This window comes from Triticum urartu, chromosome 5 (assembly GCF_003073215.2).
Source record: "Triticum urartu cultivar G1812 chromosome 5, Tu2.1, whole genome shotgun sequence".
NCBI classification, from domain to species: domain Eukaryota; kingdom Viridiplantae; phylum Streptophyta; class Magnoliopsida; order Poales; family Poaceae; genus Triticum; species Triticum urartu.
The window spans coordinates 526,955,886-526,977,621 of NC_053026.1; the positions used below are offsets into that span (position 1 = coordinate 526,955,886).

The following is a 21,736-nucleotide window of genomic DNA, read 5'->3' on the forward strand; positions in this document are numbered from 1 at the left end:
TATCATTTCTTTTGTAGTTAAAAACTACTCCCCCCGTAAACTAATATAAGAGCGTTTAGAATACTAAAGTAGTGATCTAAACGCTCTTATATTAGTTTACAGAGGGAGTATAATTTATGCTTTATCATGGACGCTATCATTTAGACTTAATATACGGTGATATACCATCTTTTACGTCAAATAATGTTTCGCCATGACGACGGGAGAAGCCTCCCTCTGACCTCACCTACCCTATATTGCAGCTTGCAGCATCCGATGAGAAACCAAGGTAGTTCCTCGGCCTGGCAGATAACTCTCTAGACATAATTCTTTCACAAGTCACTGATAGCAATTTGAGTCATTCCTCAGTTTGGAATAGGACTGCATCATGGAGGTCTAAATGTTAGAGATAGATCCTTGGTCGAGGAACTCTTTTCAAACAACAAGATTCAGGTGTGCTCTTCATTGATAACATGTTCTGTGCCACACTTGAGTATGGTCATTGCAGTCTATTTTATCTGAACTTGGTCACATAGTTGAGCAAAATGTAAACATAATTTATTGTTTTGGAAGGTATTGGTATGCACTAGCACACTGGCTTGGGGTGTCAATCTTCCATCTCACCTTTTCATAATCAAGGTGACATGATGCTTCACATTTTCTTCATCTTTGACGGTCATTTATCTGAGCACTTACTCCATTCTTTTGTAGGGTACTGAATACTATGGTGAGAAAACAAAAAGATATGTTGATTATGTTATCACAGATATTCTGCAAACGATGGGTCGTGCAGGCCGACCACAGTATGACCAACATGGCAAAGCTGTTATTCTTGTTCATGAACCAGAGCTTTTATAAGAAGGTGGCATGTTAACTTTGTGTACGTAACAAACAGTCCGATGCTTATTCATCTTGAGTTTACCAAAAAAGGCTTTTGCCCCGTTTTATATATAAAACAATAACCACACCTTACAACCAACAGGACAACAAGAAACAGAAAAACAATCGACACAGATACAAAGCACTACAGAACAGCTAACGAGCTCCGAAGAACCCAAAAGGACTTCGGAGCCCATGACGGTTACAGATCATGACATGGACACGCCCGCGACAAGGGAGCTAATTGTCGCCGGAGGAGAGCCATGCTTCGTCGCCTCCCAGGGCCACTCGGTTCACCATCCGAATCTGTTGCCAAAGAGGGCACCCCCGCCCTCTCGTCCTGGATCGAAGGACGTCGACCCATCAACAGGCAAAGCAGCTCACCCCCAAGCACGCTTGGACCGGCAAACCCGTTGCCGAGGAGAGAGCGACCGCCCTGGCGACCTCACCTCTGAAAGAAACCCATACATCGCCACTGTCTCCGGCCAAGACCCAGAAGCCCACTGTCTCCGGCCAAGACCCAGAAGCCCACCGCAGCTGTCGAGCATGAACCCTACTGAAGAAGCAGACCAACACCACGCCAAATCCCAGACCGCTGATCACCCAAGACGGCACCTTCAAGAAGAAACATGACGCTGACGCGCTAACGCCGCCCCAATCCAGAGATTGTATGCTTTCGCCCGAGACCAGGAGGCGGGGGGGCATGGAGTAAGTCTCGATGTTGCCCACCAGAGGGACAACAGCGCCACGGGCGTCGCCAACATCGTGCCCGACAACGCCGGTCAAGGGTTTCCCCCGACCCAGAGCCCACACCCAGCGCCTCGCCACCGAACAGGACGCCAGGAGGACGCCCACATCTCGGCCGGTCGAGGAGGACAAGACGCCGGTGAAAGCCTCCAACTTCAGATCGAGATCCATGGCCGCCACTGCCTCGCCGCCCAGCACGGCCAAGACTAGCGCACCGCAGCGTCAGCGCCACCCCCAGACGTGGGAGCAGCGCCCTCTCCAACCATGGCCGCCGCCACTAGCGACACCCGCAGCCCCGAGGGGACCAGATCGACCTCGCCGGACCTAGCCCCCACCACCACCTCTGTAGAGCCGCACCACCGCCTCCCAGGACAGCTGCTGCAGAATCCGCGCGTCCCCGCCGCCGGAGAGCTCGCCGGATCCAGCTCCCCCACGGCCGGCTGACCCGCGCTGCCGGGATCCCGAGCAGGGGAGGGAGGTGAGAGGCCCCGCCGCTGCCAGCGCCGCACGGGCTTCGCCCGGTGGACGCCCTTCGGCAGCGGCGAGGGGGAGGAGGGGATGAGGAGGGAGCTGCTCGCCGCCGGCGGATCTGGATCCACCGAGACGTGCACGCGGGGCGCGTCGCGGGAGCGGGGAGGGGAAAGCTTTCTCTTTTGAGCTCCTCTAGGATGTGTCGGTTTCCTGTGTACGAACCTTCATCTTGATTTTAACTCTCATTATTGTGATTGTTTCAGTTCTTGTATGAACCGTTTCCTGTCGAAAGTAATCTGAGGGAGCACTTGCACCTTTACTTACCAAATTTTTGTACTCCCATGCCTCTATGGCCAAAACCAGTAGCAGCAGCAAGAAGGACAAGCAACAACGAGGATACGTTTCTATGAGTCATTTTCAATATTTACTTGATGTGGGTAAAGGACATAGATTCAACTTACTATGTCTGTTACGAACAGAGTTCCCTGGAAATGTGTCAAAACAAATAGTAGATAACCGGCAATTTTCCACCAAAGAAGCCCGTGTGATTTAGGTACCATCTGCTTCCTTAGATTTTTCTTATTTAACTCTATCATGTTAAATATTATGCAGCTTGGTAATGTTATATATTTAGTCGCTTGTCTCTACTATTAAAGGGGGATCGAACGTCATGATGGTTCGTCCTCGTTCGATCCCCACCTCCCATACGACTTCGTACAACCCACGTAGATACAAATCAGTCGTAGTATATCCCAACCACGCAGGAAAAAAAAACAGCTCCGTATCCACGCCCCCCACGGGCCACGATCTACGAAAACCTCCGCAGCCCTGCGCAGCGCCGCCAACAGCCCTCCGGCACCGGCATCCCTCCGAGCGCTACTGCTGACGTGATCTTCCCCCTCCCCCTCTTTCCAGCACCTCCAGTTCCCGCCCTCCCTCCGTCCCTCCCATCGTCAATGTCGCGCCGCCGCGATCGCCCGCCACCTGACAGAACTGACACCACTGCTGTGGGTCTCGGCGTTGTTCGACGTTCGTACAGCGGACCAACCGCCACGGCGATCGCCCTCTACGTCATTTGTTGCGCCGCCTAATGCAACCAGCGCCACTGTGGTCGCCCTGAGCGTCTTTTGTCACGCACCCTAATGGAACCGGGCACGCCGTCGAGACAATGTGGTTTGCCTGTAATTAGCATCCTAAACTCCTAATGTAATGATGATTTGATCTATGCCCATGATATATCATCTAATTCTACTTTCAGTGTCCCTTTTGCAGCGCAAATCACCTTGGCTACACGTATTTACAGTCCTAACCGCTTTGTTATTCAGATTGTTCCATCGCATTAGCATACACCGTGTTCAAGGTATATGTGTGCTATATACGTATAGCTGCAAGGATCAAAACTTGAGTTATTGGATGATTTGATTCAATGTCGCATCTTGCTTTGATCCTTTATGGAGAGTAGATTCGAGCGCTCAACTTCTCCAGTAATCTCAAGCAACTGAGTCTGCAGGGTGGTTGTATTACAATGGTGAGCTCCTTCACTATGTTTTTTTTCCTTATGACAACTAAGGATGTTATGCCAACAGGATTTCTCATCCCCCAGTGTGATGTACCTCTGCCAAAGTGATTGAGCAAAGTCGTGGGGAGCTTGCTAAACGATTGTGGAATTGTTACATTTTCAAGTGAAATATGTTTAACTGGCCTTTTTTTGCTGCACAATAATGCTAAAGAAAATCAACATGCACTAATTTTTCAGATTCCTAAGGTTGCAGGTTCATTAATTGCTGGTTTTCTTTTGCTGCAATCGTGCTCCCTCACTCCTACTTGGTCGCTCTGAGGTGAGGCCCTACTCGTTTGTTGTAATACAAGGACCAGACTTAATAACGTGATAGTTTCCTTCATTGCCTAAATATATCAAGTACGTACCAGTGGTTTCATATTCATGATTCTTTCTTTCAATAATATTTGAATTCTAAATATGCTCATGCAGTAATGTGAATTGTTGCTTGTGTTACTCCATGGCTTCAATGCTTGATTCCTCACCAAGTGAGTCATCTGCACAATTCCATATATGCAGTTGGTGCAGCTCTACAAGAATTTTAACATGTATAAGATCTAGCTTTACTATATTAAGAGAGAGACATGTGGATCTATTTTGTGTTTTTTATTTATAAGCTAATGTACAATATGCCTCTGGCTATGTGCAATATTCCAGAGGTCTACTTTACTTAGTTCTATCAGCACATATTTGTATGCTCGACTGACGATCCGGACATCAATTGGCAAGTTATTGTCTGACCTTGTTTTGCTAATGCATACGGTGTTAGAACTACCACTTCCTTTTGCAGACAATGTTCAGTGTAATAATAAGCCCTTTTTAGGAGCGTAAATCTAATAAGCATACTGATCTAGCACTGCAGCTATAGCATATAAATATATAAGCATTCTTCCACCAGACCAAGTATGGAATGAGTAGTACTACTTTCTTATTTACTAAATTGATAATGCACATGCTAGGAGTTTACACAACATTGTTGTTCTAATAATACGCATATATTTATGTGTGACAAAAAATTGACTTCAGGTTTGCCATGTTGGAAGACGGATCCTAATTGACTGTTCCTGCATCAAATGATTTCAGCTTGCTATGTCCCAAGATACTTTTTATTTCGACAAACTGTAGGAGAAGTCCCAATAGTATATACTTCTGCATTCTCTTGAAATGTAGATAACGTCTCTAGCAGACAAATGGTAGTTTGCAGATTGATGAGTTGGTTCAGTTCCTCCCACAGTAACTACACATGTTAATGACACCTCTGCCCCACCACCACCGTACTAATCCAAAAGTATGATGACGATGTTCATTGCCGATGGCCCCCAGAAGTGAGTTCTTCTATTTTTTTGGTACAACCTGCCTTTGTGCTTAGTCCATTTTAGCTTGATCTACTTCCAGTTATATCTTTGATGTGTCGTGGTGTTAGGAAACATACTTATCGGTGATTCCTCAAGCCTGTGGATTTTTAGGAGTATTATTTATATTATATACATTCTGTTCTCGTTATGTTTAAGCTGGTATGTAGGCGCAACTACAGGATTAATAGGGAGACGGTCATTTATTTCTAACCGATTTTTCATAATATTAGGGTTTTATCCTTTTTCTGCTTGCATTAGCCTTATGCAACACAAGCATGTTGCAATGTTTAATCACAAATGGTGCTCTGATGTATCTGTACTAGCCTAATGGGCCAATACTCAAATAACGGTTTGACCTACAATATCCATTTGTAATGGCAATGCTATATCTGGTAATTTTTACATGTTACGTATTATTGCAAATATACATCTTCGTAGGGCATGGTGCGGCATAGCCAGTCCCGAGCTGCTGCAAGTGGTGACTATCTGAGCTTTTGAGGTTTGTCATTGGTGCTGCAAGGACTGTGCCGATGTTTTAGGGGCGCCCGCGGGTGCTGCAATGTGGGCCTGGGCGGCAAGGGCTGATGTTGCAACCGGTGACTCGCAAAACAGTGAGCAAGCCACATGGTGTTTCGAGGGCTGGAGCTCCAAGCCGGTGTTGGAGGCTGCAAGCTGACCGTCTCAAGGACGGCGAGAGACTACTGCGATGTGAGAGTCCAGTCATGGACTACTGCGAACAGAGTGTTACGAGCCCAGTGCCAACATGCTACAAGCCCTGCTGCAAAGCATGTTGTGTGCGGCATTGCAATCGTGTGGAGGCGGAGTGAAGCAAGGAGGTTGACTGAGCAGGGGTTTTTGATCAGCCGGATGTGGTGCCATGTAATCGACGGTTGATGAGGCGATTGTTTCCCTAAGAAATCAGTAGGGTGATGCCTACCATCGTCCTTATTATTCAGTAGCAACGCATGTGAATTTCCAATTAACGTGCTTGCGTCAAAACAAATGAGGAGACAATATGTTAAGTACTCCCTCCGTCCCATAATATAAGATTTTATTACATCCAGTACGTATGAGACGGAGGAAGGAGGACGTAGATTATCGTCTGGCAGAAAATCGTTGTCCCTAATATTAGTGGGGTGATGAATGAGGTGAAGGGATATAAATCAGTTTGCATATACTGAAGAGGAAATCATATATATCTTTTCACAGGGAAATATTTTATCTTCTTGTAAAACAACGGGGGAACTGTGTAGAGATGTATCACATGGAGTACAATAGATAAAGGAGGCTGCCGAGACTAGAAAGCGAGAGGTAGCAGACATTTGTCACGTCATAAGTGAAAATGACCCCTTCAATCCATTTTTCTATATATTTTTCATGGTAGCAACTTGATTTCTGACTTATAAAAAACTTATTTGATTATAGCAAACCTCCTGTTTTTTGCTTTTTTAGGTTATGGTTATGACAGTTATGTAGAAGAGAGACCATATTTACCCTTCACATAATTGAGTTTTAGACTCTTTTTTGCCATCGCAAGGAATTAGGGTTTATTTCCTTCATTCTCATTCTTCATTTGTTGCCTTTCATCAATCTTTTATCATTTTTCCTTATTTCCTTTGCCAGTTGTAGTCATTTTGTTTGTCCCTTTTGTTAGTCTTTTTAAATACCTTTTTGTCCCTAAATTTTTCCTGACTCCTCAATGCTGACAACGACAAGACTCGGACGAGTACACGATAGGAGAAGGCAATAGGAATCGCACTGTCGCAAGGTGTCGACATAGCCAAGGAGTCGTGGGTCCTTCGCAACACACGGTGGATCTGGCTGGTGCATTGCAGCATGGAAGTCGAGATCTAGGAAAGCCACGCAACCACCGTTGATAGGAGGAGCTAGGAAAGCCACGCAACCACCGTTGATAGGAGGAGCAGGGTTGGTGGATGAAAGATCTGAGCAGTGACCAAGGAGCATAGAGGTGGAGGGCCGGGTCGGAGCAGATGGAGTCAAGTGTCTGGGATGGAGAGGTCGATGGAAAAGAGGAGAGTAGAGCCGTGATCGTTTGATTCCCATAGCTGACATTCATCGCCGCCGGCGACAACCACTGGCGGCGGCGATAGCGGTAGTCGACAAGTGTTCTTGGCCGCCAGGGCTGGGGGTGTTCCAGTGCCGCCCCTTGGAGCGACAAGGGAGCAGGAATCTCCCTCTTTTTATGGACACACAACTGACGTCGAGGAGGAAGGATCATGAGATAGAATCATGTTGTTAATTATGGATGGATATTAGACATCATGTTCGATAAAAATATTGTCAAGTCAAGCAATTATTTTATCACTATAATTTTTGTTATTCCGTGGCAACGCACGGGCAATCAACTAGTATGATGTATGTTTGGTCGTTGCTCTAGCCTCAGATCCAAGAAATCTGTTCGTTTGTCTATTTGACCAAAATAATCTATGTTGCTTTAAAATCCAGTAAACAAACAAACAACTTCGATGCATGCCCATGTCTTTTAGTTTCACTTGCATCCAATAAATATAATTTTGACACTTGTTGTGTTGGTGTGCTGCTCAATTATCTCCCATCGTGTTCTGTACTAAATATGAGGAAATAAGATGAGCCATGTATTTTTGTTTTCAAGAAGATAGATCATAACTGTTGTGTGATAATTATTATTTTTATATCTTTCAGTAGGTTTTATATTTCTGCGGATTTATGTGATTGGACCCTATCTTTGATTTAGTTTATGAATGTACATTGCCAGTAATGCATTTCTGCTGGTCCTTTGCCAGGAAAGCTTACATATGCCCAAATGATACATAGAACTGCAGATTTTACTTCCTAATGCAGATGCCGTACTGATTGATTCTCAGCTAAAAATTCCACACCAGACATCTCATTGTTTTTGTTTCTTCTCAACCTAATGATTACAGTTCTAGGAACAGGGTATAGCATATCCATAAATTTCCTACATCCATGCCCGTCTTATATACTCTTGGGTGTTCATATACTCTTGGGTGTTCAGTCACTCTAATCAACTAGGTCATAATGGAGCAGAGCCGAGGTAGTAATCATGTACAGTTATATGCTTGCTTGGTTGCCATTAAATCACACCATCATGTCTGTAAGGCAGGTCATGTGGCTCCCTATTTTATCATGTCCAAGTCTTGAGTTAACTTGATTGCTTGAAACAAACCTACATCATCAGAAGTTCAAAACTGAACCTGTATAAAAATATCGTTTAAAGGAAGTATAGTGTTGTAGAGGTTAGACTTTGTTGAGCCACATGTGTTGTAGTTTGTGTATAACTATGTCATGTAAACGGAATAGTCTTAAGTAGAGGTTTATCCTCGATGAGCTACATGTATTCAGTATGTTGTACTGATCGCCTGTTTTCTTTGGTGCAGCGTTGACTGAGCCTATTGATATGTAACGAAGAACTCTTTACTCTATAGAGTTGGTGCAACTATGTTAGGCTTATCCGGACCTGGAACTAAGGATTGAATTCTTTTTCCTGCAGATACAGTGAATAGGTCGACAAGTGCGAGCGCGTCAACACTGTCAACGATGACGATGGCGGGTCGACTTGTAAATGAAATGGTTACTATCATGACTGTACTGCATTGGTGTTATGGCTGCCACCTTCAGCTACTGTGGGTTCCGCCACGCCCAGGTATGCCCATCATCATTGCCTTTCTCTGGATTCACTGCCCCTCTTGGTTTCTGATTATTGTTTGTTCTCATATACTCTCGAATTTCCATGAGTGCGATCTGATGAATAAGTATCCCGTGTCTGTGGCAACTCGCATGGCCTGATCCGGAAGTACGGGTGTGCTGCAGGCATTGCTTCCGCACAAACATCTCCCAAAGGGCCAAAGCTTAGGACAATATGTTTTGTTTACACATGTTTCTTCACCTCCAACTCAAAAACTTGCGGAAGAGAGTTTTACATTAGGCGCTTCTCTGTCCAGATCCGTGGCCACCACATCGCCATCAACGTCGGCGGTGTTCTGGAAGCGGCGGGGCGGCGGGCCGCACCTTGCCCATGTTGTCGCCGACGATCCACCTGGACGACGACCGACTGAGAGTTGCCGCGCGGGAACTACATGTTCGAGGACCACGGCTTGCGCACTATATTTCTTATCTCTGTTTGAACTATGTGTGCCATACAATGCTCTATTTTTGAAACCTTGTTGTCAGTTCCTTTTGAAATACTATTATCTCTGTTATCATTGATTTTTAGTGTCTATACTATTCCTGGTAGTGTGTATATTGTTAGACTGATATTAGTATCTATACAGTCATTGTTTATACTTTCTTCTTGATCTCATGTAAATATGGTAAACTTGTATCCAAAGGCATAACCAAAAGAATAAAAAAGTCAAACCCAAAGAATAAAAAAAGACAGTGGAAGGCACCACCCCAACTTCTTAGGTGGCGCACCCCAATCACTAGTGTATCATCACATGACGCACATGACGGGCCCCTTTGAACTACCGATCGTTGCAGACAATCGGTCACCAACTTGTGCTTAATTAACCTGATGAGAATATATCTCGCACTCTGTTATACACGCAGTATTAGTCTGGACCGATCGATCAAAGCATCCGACTGGACGCGCAAGCGCAAAACACACATCAGTGAAGCAGAGCAGATTATCCATGGCTTCTCATGGCGATGCGGGGTCACAGGAAGTCACGCCGGCGGCACCAACGCACGCAGGCATGGCCGAGCTGGTGCCGGCGCTCCCACTGGAGACGCGGTGCCCACCGTTCGCGCTGCGGCGATACGCCGGGTTCTGGCAGCCGGAGGGGATGCTCAGGGGGACGTGCTCCTTGCCAGCTTCCCCAAGTCCGGCACCACATGGCTCAAGGCCCTCGCCTTCGCCACCCTTCACCGCGACGCCCACCCGCCGTCGTCCGACGCCGACCACCCGCTCCGCCGCCGCAACCCGCACGACTGCGTCCGGTTCCTGGAGGTCGACTCCGCTCTGGCGCACACGGACGTGGACGCCGTGGCGGCCGAGCTCGAGGCGCTCCCTTCCCCGCGCCTGCTCGCCACGCACCTGCCCTACTCCCTCCTCCCCGAGCGCGTCGTCTCCGCCGGCGGCCCCCGGGTCGTGTACGTCTGCCGGGACCCCAAGGACGCGCTGGTCTCCTCGTGGCTCTTCACCAGGAAGGCGTCGGCGAGCGCCGGGGTCGACGGGGACGCGTTCTCGATGCAGGAGGCGTTCGAGCTGTTCCGCGAGGGCCGGTGCTGCTGCGGCCCGCAGTGGCGGCACGTGCTCGAGTACTGCGAGGCCAGCCGCCGTCGCTCCGGTGGCGGGGGCGAGGTGTTGTTCCTGAGGTACGAGGAGATGCTGCGCGACCCGGCGGCGAACCTGAAGACGATGGCGGAGTTCATGGGCTGCCCCTTCTCCGAGGAGGAGGTGGCGCGAGGGGTGGTGGACGAGATCGTGGATCTTTGTAGCATTGAGAAGCTCAGGAACATGGAGGCCAACAGGGACGGGCGGCGGAATGTGACGGGCATCAGCACCGAAGCTTTCTTCCGGAAGGGGGTCGCCGGGGATTGGAGCAGGCACATGTCGCCGGAGATGGGGAAGGTGCTGGACGAGACCGTGGAGGACGCGCTCCAGGGCTCTGGGTTCAGCTTCGCTGGCTCAGCTCCGGCGAGTCACTGACCACGGACGGGACCATTGCCATTGCCATTGCCAAGCACGGCTTATAAGTTGGAACACATGTTTTGTGGTGACCCATGGATTTGAGGCGCGAGTTTGAATTCCAGCTTCTTGCTTCAAAGTTGATTATCTTGCAAGTTTAAGCAGTAGTTTGATAACTCATTTCAAATGTTTCTTTCTCAAATTTCCGAATCATTCCAGTTCTACAATTTCAGTCATCATTTAGCACTATTTAAGTACAATTCCGTGAATTTTCGAGAGCATTTCAATTTTTCAAATCCATTTAAATTTTATTTCATCGTGATTCTAATAAATTCGAAATGCATTTCAATTTGTTACAATTATGCATTGAAATTAATTACCGTCTTCGTTCAATAATTTTTCAATATTTAATTAATTTGAAATATATTTCAATCATGTTTTAGTAAATCTAAAAATTATTTTCAAGTAATTTAAATCATGATTCATTTAATATTTTCAGTATTTAAGTACAATTCTGAGAATTTTCAAGTGCATTCCAACATTTCAAATACATTTAAATTTTATTTAAACATGATTCTATAAATTCGAAATGCATTTTGTTTCAGTTATGTATTGGAAAAATTATAGTCTTCGTTCAATAACAGTTCAATATCGAATGCATTTGAAATATATTTAGTTCATGTTTTAGTAAATCTAAATATTATTTTCAAGTAATTTAAATCATGAGTGATATATTATTTTTAATTACGATAATGATTTGATTAATTGATTTTTTTCCAAATGCATTCAATATTTCTATACATTTGAAGTACATTTGAGTCATGACTCAATGTAGTTTCAAACGCATTTCGGTCAAATGTTTTAGAATATTACTGAATCAAGACTAAAATGTATTTCAAGAACTGAAACGGAATTTGAAAACCGTTGCACTGCACTTGGAAAAAATGTGAAATATATTTGAATAGACCCAATGATGACCGAAATGCATTTCAAAAGCAGTTGAAAATGTCGAAATGCATTTCGAACATGTTGTAAAGTGTATTAAGATAATACTAAATCACAGATTTTTTGTGAAATGTATTAAAATATTAGTGAATCATTAGAGAAAGTAAGTAAAATGCATTTAAAAATAACTAAAAATTGCACTTCTGAAAAATGAAATCAAATAATTGAAATATTTTTTATTCAATTATTATTTAAATCTTTGCACACGTATGTATTTTGTATATATGTGTCCGGTATACCCCTCAAATACTTTAAGCACTGAATTATTATTAACTCCTTTTCTTTTATTATTATTAGTATTCCTATATCTCTTCCCTTTAATTTGTCTTCCATGATTGCAGGAAGGACAATTTGCACTCTGCAGCCTTAAAGTTGTTTTCTCCGTCAGCATCAACACCTAACCACAAGCAGCTTCCTTCAGTAGGACTGCTAGATGCATCTATCTCTCAGATTTTTATTTTTTTCTACTGACTTCAGTTCATCAACACTTTGTTCTCTTACCCCTCGCTAGTAATGATCGATGCATTTGCCAGAGCTTACTGCTGCATATACCATGGGTCTCTCCTTGCTCTGAACCAGCACACTAGTACATTTTCTGGGCCTCAAAGAAACTTTCTTTTACTATTACATTAGAGAAATCTATCGCTAACTGAAACATATTTTACATTTGTGCTTCTCTAAATTTATTAAGTAGCCAAGCAGTGGAACCATAAGACCTTGAAGCAAGCAGATCCGACAAGATAAATACTCTGCATAAGGAAAGTTGCATAGGAGTACATGCTCCAGTTACGGACGATACTTCGGTGCCTTAAGGCACCTACCTTTGTGTCTATGACATGTGGGCCCAACAAGTGGCTGGCCCACATGTCAGTGACCCAAAGGCAGGTACCGAAGTTGCATCCTCCAATTATATGGTAATTAAAACTGCTATAAGGTACTAGAGGAAATACTTCACACCGGCATAGCCGCATAGGTACAATCCATGTCACCCATGTCATTCACGACGTAGGTACAATCCCTGAGCTTCCTTGTATCTTCCTTCTTCAAGTTGCGTTTCTGTTTCAAGAGAAACAGAACAAAGTTCAGCATGGGGATAATTAAGTATCTGAATATCAAATGAACAAAAGAAATCATGCAACAAAGACAAGTGGCTAGTACAACAATAGTAAGTATCATGTATATATGCTCGAAAGTCAAAATAGCATTTGTTTCGACAAATTTATATCTATACCAATATAAAAAGACCCAAAGGGGCAGATCTAATTAATCTCGGCCATCAAATAATGTCAATCCGACAACCTAGACTGCTTCAATGTCGAGCGCTCAACACGTTTAGTGTGCAGTTAATTTCATATCAAATATAGTGCTAATCACATAATAACACGCAAATAATATCCTACTTAATATCCACATGCACTTAATATACTTCCAAATTGAGGGTGCAGTTAATTTCATGCCAAATATAATGCTAATCACGTAATAACACGCAAATAATATCCTACTTAATATCCGCATGCACTTAATATACTTTCAAATTACCGTGCATTGCACGTACACATTGACTAGTATTCTTAAAAGCTTCAGGGTTGTAGGTTAAATGCCTTCAAATCCCAGACATGTAATTTTCCATTATATAGTGTGCAGTCCAGTCAAACAAACCTCCGATCATAGAAGGGAAAATGCCATGCAAGCATAAATTACCCGCAGTTAACTTGTATTATCCACTGGAAGGAAAATTTTCATTGTGATATATCTCAATCAAAAATCTTGCATAAGAAATATAGAATCCACTAAGAAAGTATGCTTAGAAGCCAATATTCTGAAAAATTAACATGTTGTAAACTTGTGTAGGTCCAAGTTTTACTTTTGCACTTAAAGGTGCTGGGTAGTTTAGAAAAAAGTGATGCAGAATGATGGTAAAAACAGTGATGAAGCAGAATCCAAGCTAAAACACCAAGCAAGTCATGTATGAGCACCACTAAAAATATAATAATTACAAGGCTGTAATTAGGAGGAACAAATTCAGAAGAATGACATATGCTGCCAACAGAAGTAAACAATCCCTGGAGCATTCTGCATCCCGTAGTCTGATACTTCAGTACATCTCTAGCAAACGGCAACACAACCATCAACACTGTCAAATGTAATTTTATAAAAACAAATGCTATTCAAGCAGATTCTTTGACTTAGGGGTACATCAAATTAGAAGGGAGTCATCTGTAATCTTTTGGTAACCAGGAAATAACTTTAACCCATACCACTCTATTCTCTCTTATCCATCCACATCGTCCTTATCAACTTGCGAATCATGACACATGTCCACCCACAAGGTGTATCTTGTGGGTGAACATGTGTCATGATTAGCAAGTTTAAGTGTTCCTTGTGGGCAGGGGCGGAGCTAGCCTAATGCAAGGGTATGCAATGCATACCCAATATTTTATACAGAAAAGTTTCAGTATATATGCTCATGTATGCATTTATATAGTGTATGACCATCAGTTACGTACTTTTTTATGAAAGAAAAGGAAGACACAATCATTGCTTGGTTAATTGCTCATGTATATATGCTCATGTATGCATTTATATAGTTTCAATATTTAAATGATTGCTTGGTTAATTGTGAGCACAATTTTTTTATGAAAGAAAAGGAAGACACAATCATTTCTCGCTTTTGTTATGTTATTGTGATTCTTCTTGTTCTGCAATGTAACCAAATCACTGAAGACACATTTGCTACAAAGAAAAAAATTATAGTTTAATTGGTATTATTGTCTACTCCCTTGGTCTCAAAATTTATACTAAAGCTGTACTAAATCAAAGGCAGTACTTTTGGGATTGGGGGGGGGGGGGTACATTTTTTTATGTCTTGCATTATTGTACACCAAAAATATATTTTTTGACTTCGCATACCCATGTCGAAAATCCTGGCTCCGCCACTGCTTGTGGGCCACAGTACCTGTCGTCGATAATACAAAAGTATGTCCCCAATAATGACCAAAAATGAACACCTTGTATTATTATTAGAATACACAAGTGATGTCAATTCGTCTTAGAGCAAAAGCACTCTCCAATGTCGCTTAAAATATCGTGAGGAATCAGTCATATAGCTAACACAATTTTAAAATAGTGTGATGGACAATATATACATTACAAAACCATGTAACCTCAACAGGACCTATGTAGAGATCATCTAATATAAAGGCCAGAAGACGAACCTTGCAGGATCATACTTGACCGCGGGGAATATGGGAGGCCAGATCATCATAAAAGGATGAATATCACCGAAAGGAGTGCTTTTGTATTCATACACCTTACGCAGTGTCCTGCACCTGATATCCAAGTGCAGTACACATCCACCCATCTGCAAGAACACAAAGTCGCCATACTCCACCACCTGGTCCACGAGAAGAACAGTATGCCCATCCTTGATTGTGGAATCCGACTTCCTCAAATTAGCACACATTTCATGCAGACAGATGCTATCGAGCAGCAACCAGTTGCCCCCCTTGCGGAGCCAGATGCGGAGTTGAAACTCCTTAACATGGATGAGATATACACCAGAAGCATCACCGGCCCGTGACAACATGGTGGTGCCTCCGTTGCCATGCTCCACTCCTTGTGGAAGCTGAACAATGGAGAAACTCGAGGTCGCCAAATCCAAGACAAGAATGTCGCTTGGGCCTGCCGCCATATAAATTTTATTGCGGACGAGCACAGCTTTTGGTGTCGAGCGCGGACGAGGGAGTTGGCTTATGTCCAAGAGATGATGCCTGCGCCAGGAACCATCCTGCATCATGTATACATGCATCCTAGATTCTCGGTTGCTAGACTCCACATACACGTAGTAGTAGGACAGGCCATCCCCTTGCTTGGAGAGGACTTTTCTGAAAGTGCAGGAACTGCCGAAGGAGAGTTGAGGGCGTGGGAGTGATGGAAGGATGGCCAGACCTCCCCCATGGCACAGCGGGCTGTGCACCCCAAGAGCGCTCTTGTCTGTGTACAAGGTGACGAATACGCTGCCGTTCCGACAGTCGAGCATGCCGGGCGATAGCCTCCGGTAGGGGCTGAAATTTGTGCGGCGAACGATGGCAGAGAGCTCCGCGGGCTGAGGCAGCATCCGGACGAAGGTTGGTGGAGCGGAGTCACAGTACCTGTCGTCGACGTAGAAGCCGAGGAGGCGGGGCGGGTGGAGCTCGCGGAAACGGCGGAGGAAGGCCGGTTCGGAGGCGTGCCCCAGCCAGCGCTTGCAGACGAGGGCGGCGCGGACGAGGGTGGTGGGGAAGCCGATGTGGAGAAGGATCTCTACGAGTAGGTCGTCGTCGTCGAGCACCTTGGATACAATGGCCGCTGCCGGCGGCGTCTGGCTGCCGCCCTCCATTTCTGTGGGTTTGGGCGCACAGAGGGGATCGAGGGTGGATGGTTGACCAAGGAAAGAGCCAACGGGTCGTTCTCCTGGGCCTTGCTGCTTGTCGTATCAGTTGGCGGCTCTGACTGCATATGTTGGCTGTGCAACCACAAGAACCCGTCGTGGAAGTAGTGAAATAATCTACGTATTTAGGAGTGATTCGACGACTAATCAGAACCCGATGCTAAGAATCGGGCATATACAGAATGAAATCTATGTCGCACACGGGCTGCAAAGGCTATAATTCCATCTTCAAGCAGCATGTCTGTTGTGGCCGGCTCACAGCAAGAAGAAGCATCCCAAGAGATTTAAAGCTGGTTAATTATAAGGGTTCATGATCCTCAGTGCTGGTTGGTGGTTTGTTGGGTGTTGACATCTTCAGAGAAACTGACTTGCGCCAGACATGCAGGGAGCTGTACTCCCGTCGTAACGTTGCCGACAATAAGAAGACCCTCTAGTCTCTAGACGAACCTGACGAAGGCCATGCGGCAGCACGTCGAGGAGCTCATTGTGCCGCCAACTATATCCGTGGTACGTTTCTGACTAACACACTTTGATCATTTCAAGGGGAAAAGAGTTTTTGACTGAATTTGGTGTTAACTGCATCTTGTCAGATAATTGGACTTGTTGTCTGGCTAGGGCTGTCAAGGCCACTGGCAGGAGGGCTCCATCAACTGACAGCCTCACCGACCCGTATGCACCACTGCCCAACCGCCAGCGACGGCCCAACCCAAAGGTGCATGGGCCAGAGTGGGTGTGATCTGCCAACCGCTCCCTATACCTACACGCTGGCATAGAAGGGAAGACTCATCCGAATATGGCTAATCCTAACTGTTTGCGCGCGCAACTCGAATCGAGTGGATCACCGAACCCGGCGGCGGCGGCTACTTGTTCTTCCCCTTTCTTCCTTCCCAATTCGTGTACCCCAAATTGTACCCTGAATCACCACTGAATTCGTATGAGAAGTAATAGATCGAGAGGACTACTACTGGGCTGTTAACATCTGGTATTCAGAGCCTCTGATATGCATCCTGGCGCACTTGATCGAGACCAGGCTGCAGAAATCGATCAAGGACCGGATCTCTACCATGGAGCCGTCTTTCAAGGACTACTTCGACAAGCTCACGGGCTCCCTCGACGCGATCCATGCCGACATCCGCGGCCACACCGCCAAGCTCAACGATCTGGCTCAGTGGCGGCCTGATCTGGAGAAGCGCGTGGACCAGCTCGCGGTCGCAGTCGCCGAGCTTCAACAGGCGCGACCGGCTCCGACTGCAGAAGGGCAGTCCGTGACGGCACGCGCGCCGCCACCACCTACTCCATTGGCGCCTCTGCGTGACCACGTCGGCACCAGCAAGAGCGCGGAGGGCGACGCCCTCGGGTCAATCGACCACGGCATCGACGTCATACCTCGGGGCCTGGCACCGGCGTTCGTGTCGGTGACCACCCCGGCCAACGGTCAGTTTCCGTTGATCTCACCTTCCATCACGTCTCCTTACGCGCACGCCAGTCAGTTGCTTGCGGGGATCGGGCATGCCCATCCTTCGATCGGGTTTCCCAAGTTCACCGGAGAGAACCCCCGATTGTGGAAGACACTGTGCGAACAATACTTCCACATGTTTGGAATTCAGGAGAGGTACTGGGTTCCTATGGCGTCTCTGAACTTAACGGGAGCCGCATCCGTGTGGTTGCAATCAGTTCAGAAAAAACTTTCTGAATTTGATTGGGAGTCGTTTTCGTCGCTGCTGTGTACGCGCTTTGGACGTGATCGACACTAGTTATTGATTCGTCAGTTTTATTCCCTAACACAGAAAACTACCGTAGCTGAGTATATTGAGCAGTTCGAGTTGATTATCAGCCATTTGTCTGCTTATTCTGAATCAATTCACCCTTACTATTATCTCACTCGTTTTATGGAGGGACTTCGCGCCGACATCCGTGTAGTGGTGCTGGTTCAGCGACCACCGGACCTCAACACGGCCTGCGCACTGGCGCTATTTCAGGAGGACGTGGCGGACGGAGTGGCTCGAGAGCGTGTGCGCACTCCCCCAGCGAGGCAAAACACCACCGACTGGGCAGGGTGGGGCAACGCAAGCACGCCCATGGTCTTGCCACCGCCTCCCCATGGTCTTGCCACCGCCTCCACCTCAAGGGCGCCCGCCTACTCCAACGACAGCCACCGACCGGCGGGCGATCGACGCCAGCCGCGCCGAGGGAACCAAGCTCAAGGCCCTGCGTGAGTATCGGCGCGCTCGCGGTCTATGCTTCAAGTGTGGCAAGCGCTGGGGGCAAGAGCACACCTGTCCTACCAGAGTTCAAGTTCACGTGGTGGAGGAGCTCCTGGAACTCTTCGGCATTGACAGCCCGGACGGTCCACCCACTCCAAGACGCGAAGAACAGCATACAGAGACAGCAATGGCAATTTCCCGTCACGCTCTCACTGGCAGTTCAGCCCCGAAGGCAATTCGTCTTCACGCGTGGCTGCAAGGGCGCGAGGTCCTCGTTCTGGTGGACTCGGGGAGTTCAACTTCCTTCCTCGATGCGGGCCTCGCTTCCTCACTGTCAGGCATGGTACACTTGCGTCGGCCCTGCCGTGTCAAGGTAGCCGACGGAGGCGAACTCTGCTGTGTATCTCACATTCCCAAGTGCTGTTGGACAACACAGGGCCAAGAATTTACCACCGATATGAAGATATTACCGCTTGGAGCTTATGATGCCATTGTGGGCATGGACTGGCTAGAAGAACACAACCCCATGAACGTGGATTGGCGTGGCAAGCATATGTTGATTACCACACCGCAAGGGCCGGCTCATTTGCAAGGTCACTCAGATGGCGTCGCTTGATACGTCTCCAACGTATCTATAATTTTTGATTGCTCCATGCTATATTATCTATTGTTTTGGATTATATTGGGCTTTATTTTCCACTTTTATATGATTTTTGGGACTAACCTATTAACCGGAGGCCCAACACAGAATTGTTGTTTTTTGCCTATTTCAGTGTTTCGAAGAAACGGAATATCAAACGGAGTCCAAACGGAATGAAACCTTCGGAAACGTGATTTTCTCACCGAACGTGATCCAGGAGACTTGGACCCTACGCCAAGGCATTAGAGAGGCAGTCACGAGGGTGGGGGGCGCCCCCCTAGGGCGCACCCCCTGCCTCGTGGGCCCCTCGGAGCTCCACCGACGTACTTCTTCCTCCTATATATACCTACGTACCCCCAAACGATCAGAACAGGAGCCAAAAACCTAATTCCACCGCCGCAACTTTCTGTATCCACGAGATCCCATCTTGGGGCCTGTTCCGGAGCTCCGCCGGAGAGGGCCGTCATCACGGAGGGCTTCTACATCATCATAGCCCCTCCGATGAAGTGTGAGTAGTTTACCTCAGACCTTCGGGTCCATAGTTAGTAGCTAGATGGCTTCTTCTCTCGTTTTGGATCTCAATACAAAGTTCTCCCCCTCTCTTGTAGAGATCTATTCGATGTAATCTTCTTCTTTTTGCGGTGTGTTTGTTGAGACCGATGAATTGTGGGTTTATGATCAAGTCTATCTATGAATAATATTTGAATCTTCTCTGAATTTTTTTATGTATGATTGGTTATCTTTGCAAGTCTCTTCGAATTATCCAATTGGTTTGGCCAACTAGATTGGTAGTTCTTGCCATGGGAGAAGTGCTTAGCTTTGGGTTCGATCTTGCGGTGTCCTTTCCCAGTGACAGAAGGGGCAGCAAGGCACGTATTGCATCGTTGCCATCGAGGATAACAAGATGGGGTTTATTTCATATTGCATGAATTTATCTCTCTACATCATGTCATCTTGCTTAAAGCGTTACTTTGTTTTTAACTTAATACTCTAGATGCATGCTGGATAGCGGTCGATGAGTGGAGTAATAGTAATAGATGCAGAATCATTTCGGTCTACTTGTCACGGACGTGATGCCTATATACATGATCATGCCTAGATATTCTCATAACTATGCTCAATTCTGTCAATTGCTCAACAGTAATTTGTTCACCCACCGTAGAATACTTATGCTCTTGAGAGAAGCCACTAGTGAAACCTATGGCCCCCGGGTCTATTCTCATCATATCAATCTCCATCACTTTAATCTTGCTTTGCTTTTTACTTTGCCTTTACTTTTTACTTTGCATCTTTATACCAAAAATACCAAAAATATTATATCTATCAGATCTCACTCTCGTAAGTGACCGTGAAGGGATTGACAACCCCTAATCGCGTTGGTTGCGAGTAGCTATCGTTTTGTGCAGGTACGAGGGACTTGAGCGTGGCCTCCTACTGGATTGATATCTTGGTTCTCAAAAACTGAGGGAAATACTTACGCTACTCTGCTGCATCATCCCTTCCTCTTCAGGAAAATCCAACGCAAGCTCAAGAGGTAGTAAGATGGATTTCTGGCGCCGTTGCCGGGGAGTCTACGCAAAAAGTCAATATACCAAGTACCCATCACAATCCCTATCTCTCGCATTACATTATTTGCCATTTGCCTCTTGTTTTTCTCTCCCCCACTTCACCCTTGCCATTTTATTCGCCCTCTCTCTCTATCCCCCTTCTTCTTCTTTGCCTCTTTTTGCCCACTTGCCTTTTGTTTGCTCGCGTGCTAGTTTGCTTGCTTGTCGTTATGTCTGAAATTGGGGAAGTTATCGCCAATATGGGCGATAACAATATCATGGAAAATTCTGATGCTCCTGCTAAAGAACCCCCTACTTACCATACAAAAAGATTTCGAATCGGTAGTGGTAATATTATTGGAAAATGAGTTATTCAAGATTTCTTTACTTGTGTCGATGCTTTGCCCTCTATGGGCTGTTCTATTCTCCATAGAACTAGTAGTCTTGCAGACGCTATTGCTATGCTTATCATTGAACTTGAAAGGCAATTTATGCATATGCACCCATCTATACAAAGATTTTCCTAAAATTTTCTAATATCGAGCATTCCTCTGTTAAGCGTGCCGCTACTATCTTTTTGGCCCATGAATTCAGATTTATAATAAAAGAAGCCAAAGAGATCTTTGCGCACTATAGGGTGGACGCTGGTCGTCCTCCCATAAAATCTATCCTCTTCGATCAAGAAGAAATTATGCGCTTTCAATCTCTTGACTATGTTGCTTTTAATGAAAACCTTAGAAAAAAAGGTGCCAATCAATATTTTAATTGATAGAATCTCTGAACTTAATGATGATTTGGCTATTCGAAATAATGAGCTAGGATGCTCTCTTGAGTCTAGGCTCACAAGGTTCTGTCAAAAGAATGCTTATAATGATGAATTGGTTGTACATTACGAAGGGCCGAAAGAGGAACCTATACCTCCTAAAATTGATCTTGGGGACTTCTGTCCTATTAAATTTAGCCCTTTTGATTACTTTTGCTTGCCTCAAAGAAAACTTTCTGCTGAACATAGAGAATATGAAATGAGTTTCACCAATCTATCTTATTACTACGGCACAACCTAGATCTATCCTTGCTTTTATGCCTAGCTAGGGGCGTTAAACGATAGCGCTTGTTGGGAGGCAACCCAATTTTATTTTTATTCCTTGCTTTTTGCTCCTGTTTAGTAATAAATAAATTATTTAGCCTCTGTTTTGGTTGTGTTTTTTGTGTTTAATTAGTGTTTGTGCCAAGTAGAACCGTTGGGAAGACTTGGGGAAAGTCTTGTTGAAC

General features: G+C 45.6%; 1 protein-coding gene, 1 long non-coding RNA gene and 1 pseudogene across 2 annotated transcripts; 2 read left to right on the plus strand and 1 right to left on the minus strand.

Moving 5' to 3' along the window:
- Positions 1-243: 243 nt before the first annotated feature.
- Positions 244-863, plus strand: LOC125510380. Its single transcript, XR_007284567.1, has 3 exons — positions 244-432; positions 553-618; positions 691-863. It is a non-coding gene; the product is annotated as an uncharacterized LOC125510380 (long non-coding RNA).
- Positions 864-9,539: 8,676 nt separating this feature from the next.
- On the plus strand, positions 9,540-10,875 carry LOC125556591 (annotated as a pseudogene).
- A 2,224-nt stretch (positions 10,876-13,099) lies between these two features.
- Positions 13,100-16,054, minus strand: LOC125556592. Its single transcript, XM_048719292.1, has one exon. The coding sequence runs from the start codon at positions 16,020-16,022 to the stop codon at positions 14,835-14,837; it is 1,188 nt and encodes a 395-aa protein (XP_048575249.1). The 5' UTR covers positions 16,023-16,054; the 3' UTR covers positions 13,100-14,834.
- Positions 16,055-21,736: the final 5,682 nt, after the last annotated feature.

Excerpts from the sequence above, each read along its gene's own strand:
- LOC125556592 (XM_048719292.1), bottom strand. The coding sequence starts at position 16,022 with ATGGAGGGCGGCAGCCAGACGCCGCCGGCAGCGGCCATTGTATCCAAG.